We start from the raw sequence: 27,089 nt of genomic DNA on the forward strand, positions 1-27,089 counted from the left end.
TGATGTCTGGCTTCTTTCACGGAATGTTTTCAAGGTTCATTGTTGATGTTTTCTGATATAAACTCTTAAAAATATTTAGGAGCTTTATTTATTTATTTTTTGTTTCTCCCCTACCCCTCTGCATTCTCTTTAAAAGTCTCATCATATCCAGCCTGGTTCCTGGAAAAATCTGTCATGGAACCAGTATTGTTTTTGTTTCTTAAACAAATTTTATGTATGTGTTTTAAAAATTCCAGTATAATTAGGGGTGTCTGGGTGGCTCAGTCGGTTGAGTGCCGGCTTCAGCTCCGGTCATGATCTCGCGGTTCATGGGTTCGAGCTTTGCATCAGGCTCTGGGCTGACAGCTCAGAGCCTGGAGCCTGCTTCAGATTCTGTGTCTCCCTCTCTCTGCCCCTCCACCGCTCATGCTCTATCTCTCTCAAAAATAAATAAACACTAAATTTTTTTTTTAATTCCAGTATAATTAACATACAGTGTTATATTAGCTTCAGGCATATAATATAATGATCCAACAATTCCATACATTACTCAGTGCTCGTCATGATAAGAGTACTCTCAATCCCTTCACCTGTTTCACCCATCCCTCTTTCACCTCCTCTCTGGCAACCACCAGTTTTTTCTCTGTATTTAAGAGTCTGGTTTTTGTTTCCCTTTTTTTTTCTTTTTTTTCTTTCTTAAATTCCACATATGAGTGAAATCATATGCTATTTGTCTTTTTCTGACTGACTTATTTCACTTAGCATTGTACCCTCTAGATCCATCCATGTAGTTTCAAATGGCAAGATTTCATTATTTTTTATGGCTGATATTCCATTATATATATATCTATAGATCTATAGATCTATAGATATATAGATCTATAGATATATCTAGATCTAGATATATATATATATATCTTATATATGCTTATATATGCTTAACCTCGGAGTTATATATGCTTATATATGCTTAACCCTCGGAGCCATGCAAGTGCCCCTACACCACATCTTCTTTATCTGTTCATCTGTGGGTAGACTTGGGTTGCTTCCATATCTTGGCTGTTGTAAATAATGCTGCTATAAACAGTAGGGTGCAAATATCTTTTAAAATTTAGTGTTTTCATATTTCTTTGGTAAATACCTAGTAGTGGAATTACTGGGTCATATGGTAATTCTTTTTTTAATTTTCCGAGGACCCTCCCTACTGGTTTCCACAGTGGCTGCACCAGTTTGCATTCCCATTAAGAATGCAACAGTTCCTTTTTCTCCACATCCTCCCAACGCTTGTTGTTTCCTGTGTTCTTGAGTTTAGCCATTCTGTCAGGTGTGAAGTGATTATCTCATTATGGTTTTGTTTGCATTTCCCCAATGATGAGTGACATTGAACATCTTTTCATGTGTCTGTTGGCCAAACAGAGATTACATCAAAGAGATTACTGCCAATGTTTTTCTTCTAGGAATTTTATGGTTTTAGGTCTCACATTAATCCATCTTGAGTTTATTTTTTGTGTATGGTGTAAGAAAATGGTCCAGTTTTGTTCTTTTGTATGTAGCTGTCCAGTTTTTCCAACACCGTTTGTTGAAGAAGCTGTCTTTTTTCCATTGCGTGTTCTTGACTCCTTTGTTGTAGATTAATTGACCATATAATTATGGGTTTATTTCTGGACTGTAGATTTTGATCCATTGATGTGTCTGTTTTTGTGCCGCTACCATACCATTTTGATTACTATGGCTTTGTTGTACAACCTCAAATCTGGGATTGTGATACCTCCAGCTTTGTTCTTCAAGATCGCTTGGGCTATTTGGAGTCTTTGTGGTTCCATACAAATTTTAGGCTTATTTGTTCTAGTTCTGTGAGAAATGCTATTGTTATTTTGATAGAGATTGTATTAAATATGTAGGTTGTTTGGGTGGTATGGACATTTTGACAGTATTTGTTCTCCCAGTCCATGAACATGGAATATTTTTTATGTGTGTCATCTTCAGTTTCTTTCATCAATGTTTTATGGTTTTCAGATTATAAGTCTTTTACAACTCCTTTGTTAAGTTTATTCCTAGGTATTTTATTATTTTTGATGCAGTTGTAAATGGTATTATTTCCTTAATTTCTCTTTCCTGCTACTTCATTATTAGTGTACAGAAATTCAACTGCAAAGAAGTTTCACTTGTTTGCTTTTACTTTGAGCTTGTTTGCTTTACGTTTGAACTTTACTTTTATTTCTTAATTTTACTTTGAGATTTTATTGGAATGGCTGATACCAATTCATTACCGATGAGTGATACCAATAAGGATATGATTATATTCAACAATGATTATGTGATCAGTTAATATAATAAATTACATTAATAGATTTCCTAATGTTAAATTACTCTTGATTTCCTAGAATATATTTGACTTGATCCTGATGTATTCTTCTTCTTTTTTAAAAAAATTTTTGTATGTACATATGCTTGTTTTAATTGAGTTTTATTTATTTTAGTTTATTTTAAAAAACGTTTATTTATTTTGAGAGAGATTGAGAGCATGCGAGCAAGGGAGAGGTAGAGAGAGAGGGAGAGAGAGAGAGAATCCCAAGCAGACTCCATTCGCAGCACAGAGCCCATGAGGCTCTATCTCATGAATGTGAGATCATGACCTGAACCAAAATCAAGAGTCAGATGCTTAACCAGCTGAGCCACCGAGGCGCCCTGATATATTCTTCTTTTTAAAAATTCTTTTTTTAAAAAAATGTTTATTTATTTTTGAGAGAGCATGAGGGGAAAGGGACAAAGAGAGAGAGAGGAACAGAGGATATAAAGCAGGCTCTGCACTGACAGCAGTGAGCCTGACACGGGGCTCAAACTCACAAGCTATGAGATCATGACCCAAGCCGAAGTTAGATGCTCTACCGACTGAGCCACCCAGGTGCCCCTAAAAATTCTTTTACTATACCACTTGCTGTTACTTTATTGACAGTGTTTACACTTCTATCTAATTTCCTTTTCTGTACTAGTATTTTGATATCAGATATAGTTAATCCTTATAAAATGATTTAAAAGGTTTATTATTAAAAAATTTTAAAGTTATTTATTTATTTATTTTTATTAAAAAAATTTTTTTTAACGTTTATTTATTTTTGAGACATAGAGAGACAAAGAATGAACGGGGGAGGGGCAGAGAGAGAGGGAGACACAGAATCGGAAGCAGGCTCCAGGCTCTGAGCCATCAGCCCAGAGCCCGACGCGGGGCTCGAACTCACGGACTGCGAGATCGTGACCTGAGCCGAAGTCGGACGCTCAACCGACTGAGCCACCCAGGCGCCCCTAAAGTTATTTATTTTTAATTTTATTAATGTTTACTTATTTCAGAAGTGGGAAGGGGTACAGGGAGGGAGACACAGAATCCAAAGCAGGCTCCAGGCTCTGAGCTGTCAGCACAGAGCCTGACGCGGGGCTCGAACCCACAAACTGTGAGATGATGACCTGAGCTGAAGTCAGACGCTTAACTGACTGAGCCACCCAGGTGCCCCAATATTTATTTATTTTGAGAGAGAGGGAGAGAGCACGAGCAGGGGAGGGAAAGAGAGAGGGGGAAAGAGAGGATCCCAAGCAGGCTCCATGCTGACAGCATGCGGGCCTTGATTCCATGAGCTGTCATATCATGACCTGAGCCAAAATCAAGAGTTAGATGCTTTAAATGACTTAGCCACCCAGGCACCCCTCTCCATTTTTTAAAAGTATGTGTCTTAGAGTAATTGGATAAAACAGAACTTGCTCCTTGAGTTTCGGTGGAGCTGAGCTGTACAACCATGGGGCTTAGCTTACCTTTCAGTAAAAGTTCTGTGACAGCAGTTCTGTGGTTATTTAGATTTTCTACCTCAACTAAATTTCATTTTGGCCATGTATTTTCCTGCAAAGGTGTCTATCTCATCTAGACTTGCAAGTTCATTGGCATAGTTTTTCACAGCATATCCTTGTAATTTATAATCATGCAAAGAGGTAATAGTTACTGCCTCTTCCTCTCCCTACCCCACCACTGTATATTGATCAGACTTCCTAAATTTTACTTGATCTAATTCATCTTTTAGAAGAAATATATTCTGGTTTGGCTTGCAATATTTACTCTTTTCTGTTTTCAGTTTATACTTTAGCTTCTTTATTCCCTCTTCCAGTTTTGACTTTTGTTAGAGCCTAAAGTGTTCTATTTCATGAGGTAAATCATACATACTTGTATTTATCTGCTCTTGAGGACTGGGCTACTTTCTTCATGTTTTGGTCTTCTTGGGTCTGAATGATGAGCGAAGATAGGCTGGATATATTTTTAGGTTTTCCTGTGTCTAATGAGGTAATGCAGGCCTGCCATTTGCCACCTATCAGAACAAGTGAATTAATGGATCCCCTCTCTTTCCCCATGATGTTAGAATTGTCTTCTCAGATCTTAGGTTATCAGTTGCCAGATCAGTTGAGTGATCTATCAGTGGGGAAGAGTCAGAAGGAAGAAAGCCAGGGTCCTGGATAGTCACTCAGGGAAGCTTGGCCTCATTTCTCTCTGCATCTGGATCCAGCATAGCCTGGCTTCCTTCTGGTTTTGGGTTTTCTCCCCATCTCGGTGGAGCCCAGCTCCTTCAGTTTGCGGTCTCTGTGGTTGGTTGGATCTGCCCAGGGCAGCTGGCCAGCTGCCTTCATGTTCCTTTGGCTGTTGGCTTGCATTTGCATCTCTACCCTTCATGGTGAGAGGAAGCAGTGTGTGTGGGCAGACACCCTTTGCTGGTGGTCCTTACACGGTGTATCTGCCTGTGCTTGGCATCCCCTTGTCCACAGCAGCCAGATACTCTGGTGGTCCTCCTTTGCCCCGCTGTTGGCCCTCCCACTTGCCCATCCCCCCAGAAGTTTGCACTTTCAAATTAGAGTGTAGGTGAGGGCTTCAGGGCATTTTCTACCTCTTAGGAAACCTTGATAAATAACCTTGAGTGACTTCAGGGACATGGGTTAAAGATACCTCTTAGTTCTTTTCCTCACTTGTGTCCCAGTTATATCCCGTAGAAAACCTTTGGAGGTTTTAGCATTTGGATGGCATTCTTGCCTGGTTTCCAGTCTGGTCCAATTCTAGTCACTGCTTTTCTTTTTCTTTTTCTTTTTTTCCCCTCACTGCTCTTTCTCTTCCCTTCTGTAGCTTTAAGTGAGTATCTGGAGAATGGAAAGAGGGAGAGAACAGGGTGTGTCTGTGCTCAGCTCACAGAGTTTATCTAAGAGTCTAGTTTTATAATCTTTAAATGAGTGTGTAACATTCCTATTAATATAAACACGATCATTTCCTGGTTATCGAGCCTTTTGGGATTTTTCCAGGGTTCACTCCGTGTTCTTTGCTCTGCTATGAACATCCTTGAACAGAACATTTTTGAGAGTTTCCCTTTGATTGTATTCTCCAAAGTGGGCTTAAATTTAACTTTACGACAAAGTCAACAATCAGGAGTGTTCTGTTCAGTCTCTGTAGGACCTATTCATTCTTCAGGCATCTCCTGTGTGCCTGGCAGGAGGCAGGTAAATAGAGACGAGTCAGGTACATTATGAGCACTCTCCCCTTCGGTGTGAGGACGCCTTACATCAAGCTGTCCTGAAACTAGATCATGTTGCCCACTTCCCTCTCATAGTATCAAAAAGAGAGCTTCGAGTGTTTAAGCAGGACTTTTTTTTTTTTTTAGTTTTTATTTTAGTCACCTGGTGCTCATCACAAGTGTTCTCCTTCATCCCCATCACCTATTTCACACACTCCCCACCCCCCATCCCCCCTCTGGTAACCATCAGTTTGTTCTCTATAGTTAAGAGTCTCTTTTTTGGTTTGTCTCTGTCCTTCTCTCTTTTTTTTTCCCTAAGCATGACTTTCTGAAAATTAAATCCATATTGGCTCCTAATGTATACCACTTTCTTTTCATAAACCACGTGTATAATGTAATATAGAGTTTTGCCAGTGATTTATGTTAATTTAATCATCTGTCTTCTGCCCGGCTGACCACAACAGTGGATCTGGTAACTGAAATTCTTTGAACCAGAGGGGTTTCTGTAGCAGCTCATGTACGTATTTCTCTTCCTAGGTAAAAAGGGGTAGAGGGGGAGAAGAAATTCACTTATAACTGAAACCTGCGTTAGGTGAGAATTAATATTTGGGAACAATGAGGTGCTTTCATTTATTTATATGTTGTAATTTTCACAAGAGTTACTGTAGCTACAGTAAAATCGTTAAGGAAAGTGTATTTGAGGCCCCAGCAATGACTCCCCATACAGTTTTTATCTTCAGCAGCATTTGTTAAGTGTCTGTTGTGAGCCCAGCCCCATAGTCTCCAGGGGGATGCAAGAATACTTGCAGGCAAGTTGATTTGGCTTCTTTTGTTGTTTTTTGTTTTTTGTGTTTTAGTCTCTTACTAGTGTTGTAGCACCCACTGTGTTCCAGGCACTATTCCATCTGCTTCATGTACTAGCTAATTCAATACCATTATACCCATTTTATAAACGAGGAGATTAGGGCATAGAGAGGTTAAGAAACTTGCCGGAGTCTACTCTGAACTGGGGTTCAGAACTGCCCAGTCATTGCCAGGCTCGGTGTCATTGTCATCTGACAGACCTTTATTGAGTCCCTTCTACTGGCAAGGGATTGAGTTGGGTCTCATTCATTTATCAGCTATATGTTGAGTGCCTACTATGTGCCAGAGGATAGAGGAGAAGAAAATATGACAAAGTCTCTCCTCTTGTCGGACCGTCAGTTAATACATAATAACTTTTCAGACGGTGAGAGTCTGTGACTAAAATAAAGGCAGGGAAGGCTCTGGGAAGTGATAGAGGGGTGCAGGGGTATTTTTAGATTTTGTGGGCTGAGAAGGCGTCATTTGGGCAGGAACCTATTTTTTTTAAATATTTTTCATGTTTATTTATTTTTGAGGGAGAGAGAGAGAGAGAGAACAAGTGGGAGAAAGGTAGAGAGAGAGGGAGACACAGAATTTGAAGCAGGCTCCAGGCTCCGAGCCGTCAGCACAGAGCCTGACACAGGGTTCGAACCCGTAGACCATGGGACCACGACCCAAGCTGAAGTTGGACACTTAACCAACTGAGCCTGGCACCCCTAGCAGGAACCTTTTTGAAGAGAAGAGCCAGCCACATGGGAATGTGAGGGGAGAGGACTGGTCCAGGTACGGTGAGCAGCAAACATGGAAGCACTCAGGTCTAGGTGAGCTGAGACCTGTGCATCTGGAACGTGATGAAGCAGGGGAAGAACGTCAAGGATGAGGTCAGGGGGAATGGTGAGGTCACATTGGCCCTCATAGGTTATGGGAGGGAGGTTAGATTTGATTCTGAGTGTGAGTGGGTGTCTTTGAGAGTTTTGAGCAGGGGAGTGACATGCTCTGATTAACACTTCTCAAAGAGCTGCCTGGCTGCAGTATGGAAGCCTGACCCTAGGGCAGCAAAAACGAACCAGGAGCCTTTGCATTGAGCCAAGGATTCTGCCACTTCTCGCGTTCCATGGTTCATGTTGGTCAGAAACGTGCTGCTGTCCCATAGCACCTGCTCAAAGAACTTAGGTCTCTCACTGTTGCATGCCTGCTGCTAGAGTACTGGACTGTCCTCTCTTCCTAGATTTTCATATTTTTGTTAAAATATTTTTTCTGAGGCGCCTGGGTGGCTCAGTCGGTTGAGCGTCCGACTTCGGCTCAGGTCATGATCTCATAGTTCGTGGGTTCGAGCCCCGCATCAGGCTCTGTGCTGACAGCTCAGAGCCTGGAGCCTGCTTTGGATTCTCCCTCTTTCTCTGTTCCTCCCCTGCTCATGCTCTGTCTCTGTCTCTCCTTCAAAAATAAATAAAAACATTTAAAAAAATGTAAAATATTTTTTCTAATGTTTATTTATTTTTGAGAGACAGAGTGTGAGCAGGATGGGGACAGAGAGAGGGAGACACAGAATCTGAAGCAGGCTCCAGGCTCCTAGTTATCATATCAGCACAGAGCCCAACATGGGGCTCGAACCCTCAGGACGTGAGGTCATGACCTGAGCTGAAGTCTGAGGCCCAACCAACTGAGCCACCCAGGCGCCCCTAGATTTTCATATTTTCTCTCCACATTTGCTTCTCATGGGGACCATATCTTGAGGGGGAGTCATTTGAGGGCGTAACTTGTATTAAGACCCTAAGGGAAGTGTTAGCTTTCCTTGACTGGCTTTGAAAACAGAAGCTTCATATTTACCCAGAAGGATTTATGGCCAGATGGTGGACATGAGGGATGTTGTTGGGTTGGAAAAAGCCACACAAAAGGCGTTCAGCTTGATAAGAACCTTGAACTCAGAACTAGAAACCTGCGTTCAGCTCTTAGCATAGCAGTGACTAGCTTCATTTGGACACATGACCTAACCTTTTTGAGTTGCCTCCTTCTTGGTAGAGACAGTATATCTGTCTTGCTAACCATCACAAGGCTGACATGAGCTGTAATGAAATAAGAATGTGGACACAGGGCCGCCTGGGTGGCTCAGTTGGTTAAGCATCTGACTTCAGCTCAGGTCGTGATCTCCTGTTTGGTGAGTTCGAGCCCCACATCAGGCTCTGTGCTGACAGTGCAGAGCCTGCTTGGGATTCTCTCCCTCTCTCTCTGCCCCTCCCCTGTACTTGCGCATGTGTGCTCTCTCTCTCTCTCTCTCTGTATATGTGTGTGTGTGTGTGTGTGTGTGTGTATAAAGATTATATATATAGTCTTATATATATGTGTATATATATATATGTATATATATATATATATATATATATAGTGTACGTATATATAAAGAATGTGGAAACACTGTGTGCACATGTGCCATTGAAAGCTGAGCTGGGGGCTCCTGTTTTAGGAAATTATAGACATTTGTAGGTCGTCGACTATTCATATGTGCTTACATAATACTCCGTGAAACACCTGATAGTAAGGGTATGAGTGTTTCCCTGGTCACGTAGTCCTGGGAGGAAAAAATCTTCAGTGTGATAAGGTCTGTTTGACTGACTCTCCCTCCCCCACCCCCACCCCCACCAACTGACTTGAGAACAAGTTAACTTCCCGCTGTCTGGCCAAGACATCTCAGACCTTTGTGTGGGCTGCTTTTGGAAAGTTATTGGCAGAGGTCCCAGAGCAAAGGTCAGGGGAGTTGGCTTGGAGTCACTGGGACACCTGCAAACAGATGTGTACACACACACACACACACACACACACACACACACAGAGGTGAACAAGACACAGTCACAGTTGTTGGGGACTCACAGTGTTTGTAGATGTTACATATGTAAATAAATGATTAAAACTGAAAACTGCTGGGGCGCCTGGGTGGCTCAGTCGTTAAGCGTCCAATTCTTGATTCTGGCTTAGGTCGTGTCTCATGGTTCTTGACTTTGAGCCCCGCATTGGGCTCTGCGCTGACAGTGCAAACTTGCTTGGGATTCTCTCTTTCCCTCTCTCTCTGCCCCTGCTGTGTGCTCTTTCTCTTTCAAAATAAATAAAACAAACTTAAAAAAAACCCAAAACCCGGAAAACTGCTTCAGTGGTAGTATCTTCAAAGTACTGAGAAGGAGTAACTAATTTCTGCTAGGGGGTGGATCAGTGGAGGATTCCAAGAGGAGGGTGCATTTGAACAGATTCAAGTGAGATACTTGGAGACCACTACGTAAAAAAGAGGGGTAGCTTTGCAAGCAAAGGTGAGGAGCACGAAACAGCACGGTGGGTTCCAGAACTGAAGTCGTGAGAAACAAGGCCGGTAAGATCTGTCCAGGCCAGATGGTGGAAAGCTGCTGTCAGAGCCCATGTTGGCTTATCTGTCTAAAGATTTTGAGTTCTTTGTTTCTCTTGTGCAATGCTTAGCCATCGGCAGAGCCATTCTGAGGCCCAGTGTGCTAGTGTTGATGAAACGTAAGTAAGGGTGGGCCCCTGCAATGCCTGGTGCGGGCCGTGCCTGAGGTCAGTGTTTAAATATTTACTGAAATGATGGAGGCACGATGGTTATTATCGCAGAGCTCCAGAGAAGGTGTCTTCTCAGATCCCTAGACGCTGGGGTATGGCCACTGCATGCCCTGTCTGTATGCTGACAGGGCAGTCAGATGAGCTGACGCTGCTGTAGCTAAGGTTCTACAGTCACGTCCACACTGAGGGCAGCTACTGTGGGGTTCGCCTTCCCAGCCGACAAGCCCTTGGGCTGAGGAGAAGTGGAGAGCGGGGTCTTCTGTGAATATGGAATTTTTTTAGCAATCACAAAAAATATTTTTGACATTGTGTAAACATGCATGTGATTAAATTATCTGCACTCTAGAAATGGAGACAAAGGAAGGTGCCTTATCTGTTTACTTTCCATCATCCATTGAGTTGGGTGACATTGCCCTTGACTCCAGACTCCGCCTTGTCACAGCCCTCTTTTCAGCTAGAGCTCATGGATGTGACTGCTAGGTTGACCTCTCGTTTCCTCTGTGTCCTCTTATCTGGGGGCTAAGTCATATCCAACCTGCAGACAAGAAGAGAGAATTCAAGGGAAAGCATCTCCCCATCTCCAACTTGTGATCTGATGACCAACAGGACAACAGTGTTTCCAAGGTCTTTTCCATGGTGTCATGTCTCTTATTGTATTCCTTAGTCTTTGCCTTCTGATGACTCCAAAGTGACATATAGATGCTCACATCTACTGCTAGACAGGGCTTTGTCTGTTATTAAACCTAAAAACCAAAAGAGGTAAGACTGACTACCATTTTTGGATATTGCAGGAACATGATTTAATCAAGTGGCTTCCCACTAAGGCCTAAAAAGAGGTCCATAATTTAAAAAATTTTCCATCTCTTTCTTTTCTGTCATTTGTACCCCTCCCCCCATTTGAAAATGTGTATGTTGTGGACAAATTTATACATATACAAAAGAGGAGAAACCTACAGATACTGGCTTCTATAGTTATCAACCTTGGGGCATCTTGTATCATCTATATCTCCATCTACCTATTCTTAATTATTTTGAAGCAAATACCGCATATCCTATCATTTCATCCATGAATATTTTTCTATATATTTCTAAGAGATGAAGTCTTTGTAAAATCATAATACTTCTGTTATCACACCTAATACATTTCTAAATTCCATCAAATAACTGATCAGTATTTACATTTCCCTGAATATCACCAAATCTGTTAACATTTTTTAAATGTTTATTATTTTTGAGAGAGAGAGAGCGAGCCAGGGAGGGGCAGAGAGAGAAGGAGACACAGAATCTGAAACAGGCTCCAGGCTCCGAGCTGTCAGCACAGAGTCTGATGCTGGGGTCGAACCCATGAACCGTAAGATCATGACCTGAGCCGAAGTCGGATGCTCAACCAACTGAGCCACCCAGGTGCCCCTAACGTTTTGTTTTAATCAGGATCCACTGCAGTTGTCAATAGGTCTCTCAGATTGCTTTACATCTCTAGGTGCTCCTTCTGTCTTTCTGTCTCCTTGCAGTTTATTTATTGAAGAAGCTCGGTCTTTGGTTCTCTTTAATTTCATACAGCATGGGTTTTTCTGATTTCATATTTATAGTATGGTTTAATATCTCCCTCATTCCTCTATATTTCCTACAAGTTGATGTTGTGTCTAGAGATTTATTCAGGATTCAGATTCAATATTTTGGTAAGTATACTTTTTAGGTGGTGGTGGGAACTGCTTTCAGGAGGCACATAATGTTTAGTTGTCTCTTTGTGACGGCTGATTGAGTTTTTAAATGTGCTAAGTATTTAACAGGGTTCCGATGTGTTAATGTCTACCTGGGCCCCGGTGATCTGGAGAAAGGGGGAAAGGAGAATGCTCTTGCAGTGTGTGCATGGCATTCTTTCTCTGTCAAAGTCTGACGTTGGTGGGGCGGTTATGTTCTCTGTCCCTCAACTGTTTGCTTCTGGTGGTTCCTCCAGTGCTTGCTGGAAAATGAATTGGCATGAATTTGGTGTAGAGTACTGCCACAGTTTGTTTCTATTCGTCACAGAAGACCTGTTCACTTAAAAGATGTTAAATAAAGGGCACCTGGGTGGCTCAGTCGGTTAAGCGTCTGACTCTTGGTTTCAGCTCAGGTTATGATCTGGCGGTTCGTGAGTTTGAGCCCCACATTGGGCTCTGCGCTGACAGTGCAGAGCCTGCTTGGGATTCTCTCTCCCCTCTCTCTCTGCCCCTCCCCCACTCGTGTGCTCTCTCTCTCTCTCTCTCAAAATAATAAATAAATAGATAAATAAATAAATAAATGTTAAGCAAAGAAAGGATCAGTTTCTTTGAACATTACTTTTATATTTAGAGATGTTTCTTGGTTTGGTTAAAGCAGCCACTTTTGCTGATGTTCTCCAGATGTGTGTCTTCATTTAATTTGTAAGGTGACTCTTCTCTTCTTTCAGGATCTCATTTTGCCCAACGGTGGTACTCCAGCAGGTACTTCGAGTCCAGCTTCCTCATCTTCCCTTCTCAACAGACTTCAGCTTGATGATGACATTGATGGTGAGACCAGAGATCTCTTTGTCACAGTTGATGACCCCAAGAAGCATGTCTGTACCATGGAGACCTACATTACGTATAGGATCACCACCAAAGTAGGTCCTGTCATTACCTTCCACCCCTGTTGAATGGTCTTAATGAATTGGAGGCCTACCTTCATGGTTCTTGCTTTCTTCCTTCCCTTTGTATGACTCGATTCACCTTCATTCAATGGTGGATGTGGCTTTTTGATACAGAGTAGATGTATTCAGATTAAAAGGATTATATGTGAATTTTTAATCTTAAAACGAAGGAGAAATTGTGACTGCGGTCTTTCAAATAAAACATTTAATCCCTCTACTTTCACCTATTTTCGGTCATGATATTATTTAACGTTAATAATATCACATTACTATTGAAATTTATGAATTGGCTGTATCATTCGAAATCTCTGGCAAGACCATGGTTGTAATTTGGTGTATTTGGAATGGATCATAGGGGGAGGGGAAGAAGAGAAGATTAGGAACAAATATTTATTGCATTTTTGCTGTGTGCTAGGTGGGTAGTGGACAGGGTCCTGAGATTGTCTGGCTTAATGTTCGCAGCAACCCTAAAAGGTAGATCTTCTAGTTATAATTTTAGAGATGAGGAAACTGAGGCAGAGACTTTAACTTGGTCACTGTTACAAAGTAGGTAACCAGGATTCTAAGTTGAATTTTTAGGACTATCAATCCCATATTTTTATTTTCAAATCCATACTCTTAAGCTAATTCTACTTATAAAAGAATAACTTTAATGTATCTTTACTTTTTCAATTGTTTTTTCAATATTTTAAGTAGAAGTACAATTTTAGGTTTCAAGCAGTGTTTCTTATCCTTGGCAGTATTGATGTTTTGGACTGAATAATTCTTTGTTGTGTGTGTGAGGGGGTGTCCTATGCATTGTAGGATGTTTCCCAGCATGCCTGGCCTCTACCCACTAGATGCCTGTAGTACCCACCTCCAACCTCCAGTGGAGACAACTAAAAATGTCTCCAGACGTTGCCAAGTATTCCCTGGGGACGACATTACTCCTGGTTGAGAAGCACTGATCCAGAGGAAGAATAACAATATTTACACTATTAGGAGAAAATATACATGATCGCTTTATATATATATCAAGACATAAACGTATACTTCTAACTGGTTTTACTCAGTTACCAGCTTATTATAAAAGGATACATTAAAAAAGAAACAAACCCGAAAATGGAGTCATTTGTCCCCCAGTACAGTAGACCAAGACTTAATTACGGTTTCAACCTATCTCAGGAGTCATCACTTTATATTTTTGAATAAAGAAAGTGCTTTGTTCAGGAAACCATCCTGTTTGTTGGTATTCCTCCGCCACCACAGGCCACATGATGAAGAAGGGTTTACAGATATTTTTAGAAGTTTTAATAGATTGAAGGTGGCTTTGTGAATGGTATTAGGAGAAGCGTTTATGAACATCTCTCTCTTCTGTGCCTTTTCTCTTTTTCATTGTAGAAAATAAATGATTTTTTTAAATATTTTCAAGTTTACTTATTTTGAGAGAGAGAGAGTGTGTATGTGTGAGCAAGGGAGGGGCAGACAGAGGGAGAGAGGATCCCAAGCAGGTTCTGCACTGTCAGCACAGAGCCTGATGTGGGGCTGGATCCCATGAACCGTGAGATCATGACCTGAGCCGAAATCAAGGCTTAACCGACTAAGCCCCCCAGGTGCCCCTGAATTAAGTTTTTATTTTGAAAATTTAGTAGGTTCTGTACTTGTCTAAATTCTTTGGGGTGGGGGGGAGCAGAGAGTAAAGTACACTCAGATTTGATCTTTTATTGGATGACAGTGCTATATTTTAAAGATGATGCGAGTACTGGAGCACTTGGCTGGCTCAGTCCTTTAAGCCTCCAACTCTTGATTTCGGCTCAGGTTGTAATCTCACAGTTTGTGAGTTTGAGCCCCGTGTCGGGCTCTGTGCTGACAGCATGGAGCCTGCTTGGGATTCTCTCTCTGCTCCTCCCAGGCTTGCACGCTCTCTCTCTCAAAATAAATAAACAAAAACATTTAAAAAATTGTACAAGTACTATAAATACTTTATTGTGAAAAATAAAGTAAATGACGATAAAGACCAAATACAAGTCTCACTTAGCCTTTCTCACTTAAGTTGTTCTCGCTGAATGCTGCCATTGTTGAAATTTGGTATACATCCTTCCCAGTCTTTTTTTGTGTTTACATATGTGCATATATAGTTAAAATATATATAATTCAGATTTCACTGCAATATTGTTTTCTAACTTCCCCCTCTACAATATTTTTGAAGACCTTTCCATGTTCATATGAATATAGAGAGAGCTTAGTTTTTTAATCTCTAATTATTTATGCAATGATAATAGAGTATCTTTTCCCTATGGACATTTCAGGCCTTTGTCAGATGTTTCTTTGCTATTACTGCCCTGTCCTTCCTGCACCTGGTTCTCATTCAAAAATTTGTCCACGTATGTGTGCACGTGTACATGCACCCGCGCAATCTTCCCCTGTCACCGTTGACCCTGGGTGCCTGTTATTTCCCAGGCAGTGATCTAGATGCTTAGATGGATGTTAAGTCGTCAGAGGTCCTAGGTTGATACCCGTCTTCCCGTGAATTATTTCCGTTTTTTGCCCCTAGGGCCAACTTATTTTTTACTCTGTAGTCAGCAAAATGCAAAACCTGTTTTTCTGAAATTTATGCTCTAAAACAGCTGAATGACGAGGTGGCCGCCTCACTGGCACAGCAGTGCTCGCCAGCCTTACCACTTCCCACCCTCCTTGACTCCTCTGCCCTGCAGTGGACCTCCCGGAATGACAGTACTGCGGGACCTCTGTTCACTGAGTCACAGGCTCAGGTGCCTGGTGCTGGCCACCGCTCTCCCCTGTGCCCGTCTGTTTCCGTCCTTCCTTACCCCCTTTCCTCGGTGTTCTTGTCTCTGTCCCTTCTTTGTGGGGTTATTTGATTCCCTGTAAGTCAGAACTTTTCCAAGTTCTAATTCCGCATTTTCACTTCTCTGTGATGCTCCCACCTGTGGGTGAGCTCATTGCAGAATTAAGTTTTACTTCTTACTGTCAATTCTGTCTCAAACCAGAGTCCTTTTCTTTTCCTGGTTCAGGTAGTGACACCAAGCTTAACGTCTTGGTGGTGCATTTGGGACCTTCTTTCTGAACGTTGCATTAAAGCGTATCTACACATATCCCTATGTAGCCATGCACCCTGTGCTGTGTGGGGATGAGAGGAGGATTACAAACAGGAACACAGGGTCTCACACACTGGTCTTGCCCTGGGACCCCCACTTCTGCTGTGGTTTTCTAGCAGAGATAGTGGTCAGAGGACGAGGTTATACAAATACTTTATTACTTTGAGCTTTGACTCCCCTGTCCTACTTCAGATTCCTGATGACCAAAGCTGGACAAAGTAGAGAGATGCTTTTGCTTGAGATAAAATGAGCCTAGGACTGAGAGCCAATGCAGGCAGAACCCTCCTCTACCCCAACCCAAGTCATGGGCACCTTCCCTCTCCAGTGGTGGGGAGCCAGCCTGGGCATTTTCTTTTTCTTTTTTTTTTTTTTTTTTAATTTTTTTTAATGTTTATTTATTTTTGAGACAGAGAGAGACAGAGCATGAACAGGGGAGGGTCAGAGAGAGGGAGACACAGAATCTGAAACAGGCTCCGGGCTCCGAGCTGTCAGCACAGAGCCCGATGCGGGGCTCGAACCCACGGACCGCGAGATCATGACCTGGGCCAAAGTCAGACGCTCAACCGACTGAGCCACCCAGGCGCCCCAGCCTGGGCATTTTCAAGGCAAGCAGGCAGACCCTGGCTCTTCTCTGCAGGCTTTTAGAAAGTATCATCATCATAGTAACTAATTACTGAGCACTTACCATGTGCTGGTGCTGTGCTTTTTTTGTAACAGAAACCTTTTATTTTATCTAAGTAATACGTGCTTGTTGTAGAGAAACTAGGAAATTCAAGTAAGCTAAAACAATAAAATAAAAGAGCATCTATAAGCTCACCAGCCAGAAATAATCATTTCTAAATTTCTGAGCAATTTGTCTCTATCCACGTACGAAAATGAGTATTCTGCAGGCTGCCCATTCACTGCATGTGGTGCGGCATCTTTCTCTGCTAGCAAATGCCAGTAAGCACACCGTCATGCTGTCACTTTTCTAAGACGACAGCAGTGTTCTGCTATATGGGTGAGCTGCCATTTATTTCGTGCTAAGTGCTTTAAATATATTGTCAGTTAATCCTCTGTATACCGCTCACTAAAGCAGGTATAGGTGGTGTTTTTCCTTTGTGGATGAGGAAACGGAGACACAGACATATTAAGAAAATTACTCAAAGACATGCAACTGATGAGTGATGGAGCTAGAACTTGAATCCAGATCTGTCTATGCTGTACTTCCACAAGGCATGATTTGCCAGAGAGGGATGGCTCCACCCACTTCCCCAGCACTGTGCACCGTCTACTACCTGGCCTGGCTGTTGAAACTGATGAAGTGGAAATAGACAGGAGCCTTCAGCTTCCTTTAGGAGCTGTCCTCCTCTTGTCTCTTACCCCATCTCCTTAGTAAGCACCAAGTCTTGTGCCCCAACTGGCTCTTCTCAGGCTAGGTGCCACTTAGAGATCAAGGATACACAGGGATTGCAAAGTGGGCGTTAGATTTGATGACAAGAGGGCTATCCGTGACTGTGGTGAGCGCAATTGCCCTGGGGTCATGGGGCAGAACCCAGTTGGCAGTGGGTTCGAGTGAGTGAAAAGAAAGACACGAGTGTTGGTAGTTTGCAGGTGAAGTGAGAACAGGAGCTGGAGGAGGTGTGGACTTGAAGGGAGGGGGGCGCTTTTTGTTTGGTTTTAAGGATGGACATGACCTGTGTAAGTGCCCAGAGCCCAGTGTTGCTAGAGGAGACATTCAGGTGAAGTTTGGAGGGGAGGATGGAAGCCGCAGAGCAGAGAGGACGAATAGCCTGAGCAGAAGTGGATGGAATGAGTGGCCTCTTTTGGGGGAGGTATACTTTTGCCATTGTTTCTAGAGGAGGAAGGGAATTTTTGTCCTGTTTGGTTTTTGTGGCAGCAACTTGAGGGCTCTGTGCTTCTAGCTGCAGTTTTCCCTCGAGGTCTTCTGCTAAGAAGGAAGGGGAGGTTTGGAAATAAGGCTGAGAAGTTTTCAAGACTTCTACAGGCTTCTCGTTAACTGATGTGGAAAATGAGAGAGAAAGAGCTGACCAAGGAAGTATGAGACTGCTTGGCAGTGTTGAGGGTCCAGTGGTAGATTTTATTGTGTCAGTTAGTGTGTTTGCCTGATGTTGCTTTTCCTCCAGGAGTGTGCTCACACACCTGGGTCTAGTAAAGCAGGAAGTGCACGGTTGCATTTTTGCCAAAGTCGTGTGAATGGACACTAGGAAAGGGATATTTAGGATATTGGCAAATAAAAGGGGATAGGTTATGGAATTGATGCTGAATAAGAAAGGAAGTAAATATGGGATTGGACAGAATGTCAAGGAATTGTAGGTTCCAAGAGGCTGCAGAACCAAGGGTGTCGGGAAATGGAAGAGTCTGAAATACAGGAGGTGCTGGTTAGATAGAGGGAGGTCTGAACTTCTGCCAGGTGACAAAGCCTGATGGGAGTGGAAGGAGACGCTGGTGGCTCACAGGTGGGTGTTGTGTGCATGAACCACCTGGATCTCAGGGGCACCCAGACTCTGGAAGGGCTTTGGAAAGGAAGCCTGAGAGCTAGGCACTAGAGTCTTCTGGGAATCGGGAAAAGGATGGGTGTCAGCAGACGACAGGTGTGAGAGGTATAGACACATACCTTGATGGTCTGAGCCTCCGAAGGGTTTTCATGGGGCTGGGGAGCAGTGTGGAGTGAAGGGGATAGCAACAGCACCTCTTGGTCTTGGGGGGGTGGCGTGGAGTTTGTGAGATGTGAGAAAATGAGCAGCGTTCTACGTGATGGGACAGCAGGGAGGCTGTAGTCCCAGAGGAGAGCCAGCTTTCAGAATCTGAATAAGTGGAAGAAGGACAGGAATTTAATTACGGAATGGGTGTTCCAGAAGGGCTTGGTGTAAAATGAAGCTCTGAGAAAGGAAGCCCTGAGGAGCGTGAGGAGAGACCAGAAGCCTCCCTGGTCGTGATTCTCAGGTATTCTCTTAGGGTAGCAGGGTTTTGAAGCAGAATGAGATTAGCTGGCTAATATTTGACAAGGGAAGAGGTCCCTTTGCAGGGAAGGGACGGGGATCTGGCTATGGCTTGGACAGATGACATTTCTGATGAAGACCAAATGTCTCTAGAGTAAACTGGTTGTAAATTTTGGATTGAATGGGAATTCTTTGGAAGGGCTCCAGGCCACAGTAGTTAGGCACATCAGCTCCTGAGGAATAAGAGTTCTTTTGTGGTAAGATGAGGCCCAATGGACAGATGCTCTGCGGGGTGGGGGGATTGATTGCCCTGTGGATCTGTGCTAGGTCTTCTAAAGTGTTGAATTTGCAAAACAAAAACAAAACACACAAAACACACACACACACAAAGACCACAAGTTGGCAGGGATGCCTAGAGATATTCACATAGAATGATGGCAAAAATGAATATTCTTCAGTACAACTCTTGCACTCTGTTACTTATTTGTAGATCTGACTTTAGGTGAGTACCCATGACCTTGTGATCTTGTGGGGCATTCTAGATTTTGGAGAGACACAAAACAGTATAGTGGTTGTCTCTGATTATGGAACTGTGGGTGTACCCTTTTCTCTTTTTTATTGTTACTAGAAAATAGAGCAAAAAAACCCTTTTTACTTTATTTTCCTTACTAAGTTAGACCCTGAATTTCACAGAGGAAAATTTTACTACATGCTCCTGGTTGGACTTTTTATTGGCCTGCATATTTTAGGAGTACTCTGAGTCTCAAAACTGACTGGGTTTCTCTCCAGAAATCCACAGTAGTGTCTGTGGCCCAGTTTTAGCAGGTGTGCAGAATTCCACGGTGAGTGTGCCTAGCCTCATTTGTGGCTCTAGTTTTTCTCTCTGTCCTTGTTTTTTTTTTTTTTTTCCCTTGATCTTTCTCACCTACTTCTAATTTATGTCATTTAATCATATTTCATGTATCATATATCTTTTCTAGAACAGACTGTGATAAAAGTAAAGTATCATGAATATCCTTCTGCTTCATGATAGTTTTTGTTTACCTTATTGCTTTCCAAAGCATCAAATTTTTACTCCTTTATTTAAGCCATTATATCCATAAAGGAGCTTTATTTTTTGTGTGTGATTATGAAAGTATATGAGAATTGGGGCACCTGAATGGCTCAGTCGGTTAAGCATCTGATTTCAGCTCAGGTCATGATCTTACAGTGCATGAGTTCGAGCCCCGCATCGGGCTCTGTGCTGACAGCTCGGAGCCTGGAGCCTGCTTCAGATTCTGTGTCTCCCTCTCTCTCTGCCCCTCCCCTGTTCATGCTCTCTGTCTCTCTCTGTCTCAAAAAATAAATAAACATTAAAAAAAATTTATAAAAAGAAAGTATTATATGAGAATGGTAGAAGATTTGGAAACAAGGATGGATATATGAGACACACTACCTAATATGCTAACGAGGCACCTAATAAGGATGAGTATAAAAAGGACAGTTGTCATTATGAGTTCTAGATTTTTTCTAACCTTTTATATCCATATTTTTAATACAAATGCAATCATGATGTATGTGCAATTAATTTCGAATCTTGGTGTTTTTTCTTCAAACTATACTGAAGCAGGGGTGCCTGGGTGGTTAGTCAGTTAAGGATCTGACTCTTGATTTCGGCTCAGGTCATGAGATAGAGCCCCGTGTCGGGCTCCATGCTGAGTATGGAGCCTGCTTAAGATTCTCTCTCTCTCCTTGTCCCTCTTCTTCTCATGCTCTCTCTCTCTCTCTCTCTCTCTCAAAAAACTATATTGAAGCATATTTGATGTTAAAGATGTCTTACAGACATGATTACTGATAATCATAGAATAAATATCCTATAACTTAACTGTTTTTATTGTTGCACATTTAGGTTGTTTTGATTCCTTTCCTATTTTATTTTATTGTATTTTAAAGTTTATTTATTTATTTTGAGAGAGAGTGAGCACAAGCAGATGAGGGGCAGAGAGAATGAGAGACAGAATCTCAAGCAGGCTCTGTGTCATCACCTCACGAACCATAAGATCATGATCTGAGCCAAGATCAAGAGTCAGACACTTAACTGACTGAGCCACCTGAGTGTTCCATTCCTTTGCTATTTTAAATAGTACTGCAGTGAACATCATTATACAAATGTCTTTGCTACAGTTTAAAAAGTATTTTCTAATGGTAGATTCCTAGAAGTAGAATGGTAGGAATTAAAGACAAAAATAAATAAACCATAAATAAAGGAGAGAACACAGGTGAATATTTTTAAAAGCTTGCAATGGGGACAGCATTCTTATTCATGACACCAAACTATAGCCACCATAAAGGGAAATAATGGCTGAATTTTAAAATTCTGTATCAGAAAAACCCTTTGCTATAAAGAACTTACACAAGTGAAAAAGACCTGACAATTTAAAAAAAGAAACTCCTCACAAAGAAAATCTATAGCCAACAAATATTTCAAAGGATGTTCGACCCCAATAGTCATTAAAAACAAAAGAAAACAGGGGCACCTGGGTGACTCAGTTGGTTGAGCGTCTGACGTCAGCTCAGGTCATGATCTCACGGTTTGTGAGTTCGAGCCCCGCGTCAGGCTCTGTGCTGACAGCTCAGAGCCTGGAGCCTGCTTCAGATTCTGTGTCTCCCCCTCTCTACCCCTCCCCTGCTCACACTCTGTGTCTCTCTGTCTCTCAATAATAAATATATGTTAAAAAAAATAAAACAAGCAAAAGAAAACAAAGATGATGTACTATTTTTCAGTTGTAAATCCATTAAAGACAACCACTGGTTGAGGAGAATATGCAGTTAAGAATATAAGTTGATATATTTCTGGAAGCAGTTTGTCAGTTAAAACTACACGTACTCTTTTCTCCAGTAATTCTGTCTTTAGGAATTTAAGAGATTCTTAGATTTGAACTTGCTAACAGAAATGTATCTAAGAATTGTTAGAGACTTAGAAAATATGAGTGAATGAATGGATATGCATAGAAAAACTATGGAAAGACATAAACCATAATACTAATCATGGGTTTTTTTTTTCCCTCTCAATTTAAGAGAGTTTATGACCGATCTTAATTTTTTCTTCTTTTATTTTTCCTGAAGTTTTAAAATAAGTATGTATAACCTGAATAAGTCGAAGGGGAAAAAAAAAGCCAGTTCCCCCACAGTGAGCTTGTTTACAGCGGAAACAAAACTTGTGTTTTATCATACTCCTTTTTATAGTTACCAAATACTGATTTCAAAGTTAGACACGTTACATAAACTGCAATTTATGAAGAGGACTTTCAAAAGCATAATAAAGAGAAGTGATTGGTTGATAACATGTAACGTTTAGGAAGGCAAAAAGTAGACTCCTCCATCACTGCATTTTCAGTGAAAACAGGTTGCATTTGCCACACATCACAATCCACCTTTTATGGGCCCATGGTCGGCAAGTCCTCAGATGGAGCCTGGTGCGGGATTTGAAGAATGCCCCTTCCAACCCTCTTCTTACTGTTGAGGAAACCTAGGCTCTGGGAGGCTTAGTGGCGTCTCAGGGATCTGGTAGGTGCTAGGAATGCTCCTGCCCAGGCCTCTCCTCACCCACCCTCGGAAGGAGTGTCAACCTACCTACCCTTCAAACTTCCATCAGCCTCATGCCTGAAAATTCATCAGCAGTGATTTTTTTTTTCTTTTAATTCAAGCATTCTTTTTTTTTTCCTCCCCAATTCCACAATGCTGATTCACTCGGGGAGTCTTCTAATAAATCACAAACACTTAGGTTGAATGAATATCCTCACCTCTCCCCACCTGTACCCTCCATCATAGGGGAAGGTTGTGCATGGGACTTTGGAAAGGGGAAAAGCTACAGAAAGAGTTAATTGAGGTTCAGTCCAAGACCGAATCCTTTAATTTCACAATTTTGCTCGGACTGTGTGAGCACGGCTTTTGGGGAGGGTGAAATCATAATTTTCAATGCCAACGCTGTTCACAGCTTTTTCTTTGATGGCTAACTCTTGTTCATATGTTTTTAAGATTTTCTTGGGGTCATGGATTAAAACAGACTTTCGGCCTGAAAGAGTAAATTTATAAAATGTAGCTTGAGCCATTTTTATTTTTGACCTTTCATTTCTGAGAGCTATGACTGTGGTATATAGTCTATACCCTCATAGGGGAAAATGCTTTAACTGAGACGTGGTTTTAGTCTGGGCAAACTAACGTGTAAAAATCTTGTTTTGGTATAAATTAATTTCATTTTATTTAGCACTGGTTTTCATTACCAGAGTGCTGCAATCGCAATTTCAGAAAAATTAACAAGAACAGAGATGAGATGAATATTTTTCTGCAGTACAATGACATCTTAGCATTCCTTTCTAGTTTTTTTTTCTAATCATCTAAAATACAATATAGTTCCAAGGTTATGGTTTTCGCAGAATATGGCACATGAAACAAGACGTTTTCTATTTTCAGCCAATCTGGCTCTGAAACAAGCAGGTGTGCCCTTAGCTCTTTCTGTCTGCTTGTCTTCCCTCAGCCTTTGATAAAACTTGTCAGCATATTCAGCAGAAGGTGGAGACTTCATTTCTTTTAACAGAAAACATGGATTGGGATTCAGTAGCAATATCCTCAGAATTATTCTGCTAAAAGAAATCCTCAAAGTTAAGCCTGGAGGAAATGAATCAAATGTTTCTAAACACATTCTGAGGGACAGTGGAGTTCCATTTCCTAAGGGTAGGGGGAAAAAACAAAAACAAAAGCCTTGACATTTTCATTCTAGATCCTGGACTTTTGAGCCGGGCCCTGGGGGCCCGGACTCCTCATTTTGTGTTGGTAATTGCTGCCTTTTGGCTGGTGCTTTGGTGGAAGGAAAGTGTGTTCTTGCCCAGTTTGGTTTTTCAAAGAGAGCTTTTTTCCTTCCTTTCTGCCAAGACATGGTACTATTCCCTTCGACTTACTTTGTTCCACCCTTCTTATTTGCAGAGTACGCGGGTAGAGTTTGACCTGCCAGAATATTCTGTTCGTCGAAGATACCAGGATTTTGACTGGCTGAGGAACAAACTGGAGGAATCCCAGCCGACTCATCTCATTCCCGTAGGTACTAAGTCATTACAGCTGGTTCCTCTCTTTTCCTGCGTTGTCCTTCCTGAGGATGTTTACTCAGCCCTCACCCCTTAAATTCAGGGCAGATTCTGTCTTACCTTTTATACCACATTCTCCCACCAAACGTACATGAAACATTTTCACAGATGCTGTCCAATGTATCACGTTCGGGGTTTTGGCTTCCGGTTTGCTGTCCTCATGCTGGTTTCTTGAGTAGGCTGGGGTAGATTTTCACTTTCATTATGACAGTTTTTTGAAGTATGAAGAGTCCTAATTCTGATTTGCTGCCACTGAAAGACTGTCTGTTTTACTACCTTTCCAGACATATGTTCTTGAGGTTTGGGCAGCTGCCACCAGGTGATGCCTCGCATGACAGCCAGCTGGCTCTCTTTAGACACACGGGTAATTCAGGGAGCAGGAATCTAGCACGGCACCATTCAATCCGAGTTTTTCATTTCAAAAACAGACCCCAAGCCACCTAACTCCATTTACAGCAGCAGCATAATATTTATCTATTACTCATATCTACCCATTAAAAAAACCAGAACTAGAGCAAATAAAATTTAAAAGACTACTTAAATCAACATACATATTGAGTACTTTTCTGACTACTTTTTTTCCCCTGGTAGAAATAATAACAATTTAGACCCCAGATGTTTCTTGGGTCTTTGGGGACTTGAGCGCAATTTGGGTCATAAAACTCTTCAGAGGGGCGTTATCTTTCAGTGAAACCCTTGGTTGAATAACTTCTTAGCACTGCCAACGTTCGTGTTGCACATGCATCTTCCAGTGCTTTCCCGCCATGGTTCGAAGAGACTGAATATGCCGTGATAGAAATGATGGAGTTTGCCGGGGACTGCATTCTCTCTCAGGGGAAGAAACTCATTTTTAAGCAGTTGGAACTGTTACTTAAAATAGAATCGTAATTTGGCAAAACTGGCAGCTGTGAATCATTTTTTTCATAGACTTTGTATTCGACAACAGTTTTAGATTTCCAGAATGATTGCGAAGGTAGTGTAGTGAATTCTCATATAGCCCACACCTGCCTTTGCCTAACGTTTTACATTAGTATGGCACATTTGTCACAATTAACGAACCAGTAAGGATTCATGATTACTGACTAAAAGCCCTTTATTCAGATTTCCTCAGTTTTGCCTAATGTCCTTTATCGGTTCCAGGACCCCATCTAGGATGCCACCTTCCTTTTAGCTGTCATAGCTCTGTAGGTTCTTCTTGGTTGTGATACTTTCCCAGGCTTTCCTTATTTTCTATGGCTTTGACAATACTCAAAACTGTCAGGCGTTTTGTGGAATGTCTCTCATTTGAGATTTGTCTGATGTTTTCCTCGTGATTAAACTTAGGGTAATGTGTTTTGCTGGGGGCAGGGGAAGTGCCGTTCTCATCACATCATACGAAAGGTACATGCTATCAGCAATATTTATCACTGTTGATATTAACCTCGATCACCTTATTTGACGTAGTGCTAGTCAGGTTTCTCCACTATACGGTTACTCTTTTTTTCTCTCCTGTTCCATGCTGTACTGTTTGGAAGGAAGTCAGTCGTTCTTTATGTTTAGCTCACACTGTGCTTGAGGGGGAATTATGCTCCACCTGCTGGCAGCTAGTATACTTGAAATTTGGTTAGACAGAGACACCTGCTGGTAGCACTCATGCATCGACCCTGAAGCCAGAACTGAAAGAGGATGGAAGTCTCCAGAATGCCTGGGGAATGAGTATCTTTGAGTATGGTTTCCTGTGGTCAGGGTAGAAACAATGAGCAGGAAAGTACTCTAGAAGCAAATGGAGACATAAATTTATTCATAAATTCTTGGTACATGTTTGGGGTGGAGAGAGATATAATATAGGAAAGCATCTGTAACTCAAACATGAAAGTCAAACTGGAAACAAACTCTTGTTTTCCCCTTCCGAAGTCATCCTCCAGCAACTCGACTAGAAAGTGTCTATCTGTTATTAAGCATCGACTTTGTGTTAGTCTTTTACTAGGCCTGGTAAGTACTGTGGGGGAGGTCAGGGGTTATAAGATGGACAAGGGACCCTGCCTAGAAAGTTTGTTGTCAAATAGAGACCTAGTAGACATGCAACATAACTATTGTTTATATTTTCATTTTTTTAATCTAAAAAACGGGTTTATTAAGATATAATTCACACACCATACAATTTGCCCATTTAAAATATACAAGTCAAGGGCTTTTAGTATATTTAGTATTAGTATTTAGCATATTTGTATATCAATATTTAATATATTCAGTATACAGAGTTGTGCAGCCACTAGCATGATCAACCTTAGAGCCTTTTCATCATCCCAAAAGAAACCTTCCTCTCCTTGCCTGTAACTCCTAAACTTGTCTTTTCCAGCGCCTGGCAACCGCTAATCTCTCTGTCTCTATAAATTTGTCTATTCTGGACATTTCGTATAAAGTAGAGTCATACAGTATATCGTCTTTTGTGACTAGATTTTTCTCACTCTGCATAATGTTTTCAAGGCTAATCTGGGTTGAGGGACTTGTCAGGACTTCATTACTTTTTATTTTCGAATAATATTACATTGTATGGACCTGTCACTTTTAGTCTACCTGCTCACATTTGATGGATGTTAGAGTTATTCCCGCTTATTGGCTACTATGAGTAACGTGGCTGTGAACATTCTTGTGCAGGTTTTTGTGTGGTCTCATTTTTCTTGGGTGTATACCTGGGAGTGTCATTGCTGAATCATATGTAACTGTATATTTAATCTTGTAAGAAACTGCCAGGCTGTCTTCCAAAATGGCTGCATCATTTTGCATTCCCACCAGCAGTATATGAAGGTTCCAGTTTCTCCACATCTTCCTCAACAATGTTATTATCTGCCTCTTTGATTATAACCCTCCTAGTAGGTGTGAAGTGGTATCTCCTTGCGGTTTTGATTTGCATTTCCCTGACGGCTAATGATGCTGAGTGTTTTTTACGTACTTCTTGGCCATTGGTCGTCTTCCCTGGAGAAATATCTTTCAGATCCTTTACTCATTTTAAAATTGGGTTATCTTTTTGTTATTGAGTTGTATGAGTTCTTTATATAATCTAGACACAAATCCCTCATTAGAGATAACAATTTGCAAAAAGTTTTCCTGATGAATGAGTTGTCTCTTTACTTTCTTTTTTTTTTTTTTTAACTTTTTAAAAATGTTTGTTATTTATTTTTGAGAGAGAGAGAGAGACAGACAGACAGAGCATGAGCAGGGGAGGGGAGGAGAGAGAGGGAGACACAGAATGCAAAGCAGGCTCCAGGCTCCGAGCTGTCAGCACCGAGCCCAACGTGGGCCTTGAACTCATGAACTGTGAGATCATGACCTGAGCCGAAGTTGGGTGCTTAACTGACTGAGCCACCCAGGTGCCCCTTTCTTTAATT

At 41.7% G+C, this 27,089-nt stretch overlaps 1 protein-coding gene across 2 annotated transcripts in view; it reads left to right on the forward strand.

Moving 5' to 3' along the window:
• SNX30 (sorting nexin family member 30) overlaps nucleotides 1–27,089 on the forward strand; it is a 115,175-nt gene that overhangs the window by 42,856 nt on the left and 45,230 nt on the right. For both annotated transcript variants that reach the window (XM_042912009.1, XM_042912010.1), the window contains exons 2-3: nucleotides 12,346–12,537; nucleotides 23,564–23,674. In XM_042912009.1, coding sequence (XP_042767943.1) covers nucleotides 12,346–12,537; nucleotides 23,564–23,674 — 303 coding nt within the window. The remainder of the gene's footprint in view (nucleotides 1–12,345; nucleotides 12,538–23,563; nucleotides 23,675–27,089) is intronic.

Source organism: Panthera leo, chromosome D4, assembly GCF_018350215.1.
Source record: "Panthera leo isolate Ple1 chromosome D4, P.leo_Ple1_pat1.1, whole genome shotgun sequence".
Lineage (NCBI taxonomy): Eukaryota > Metazoa > Chordata > Mammalia > Carnivora > Felidae > Panthera > Panthera leo.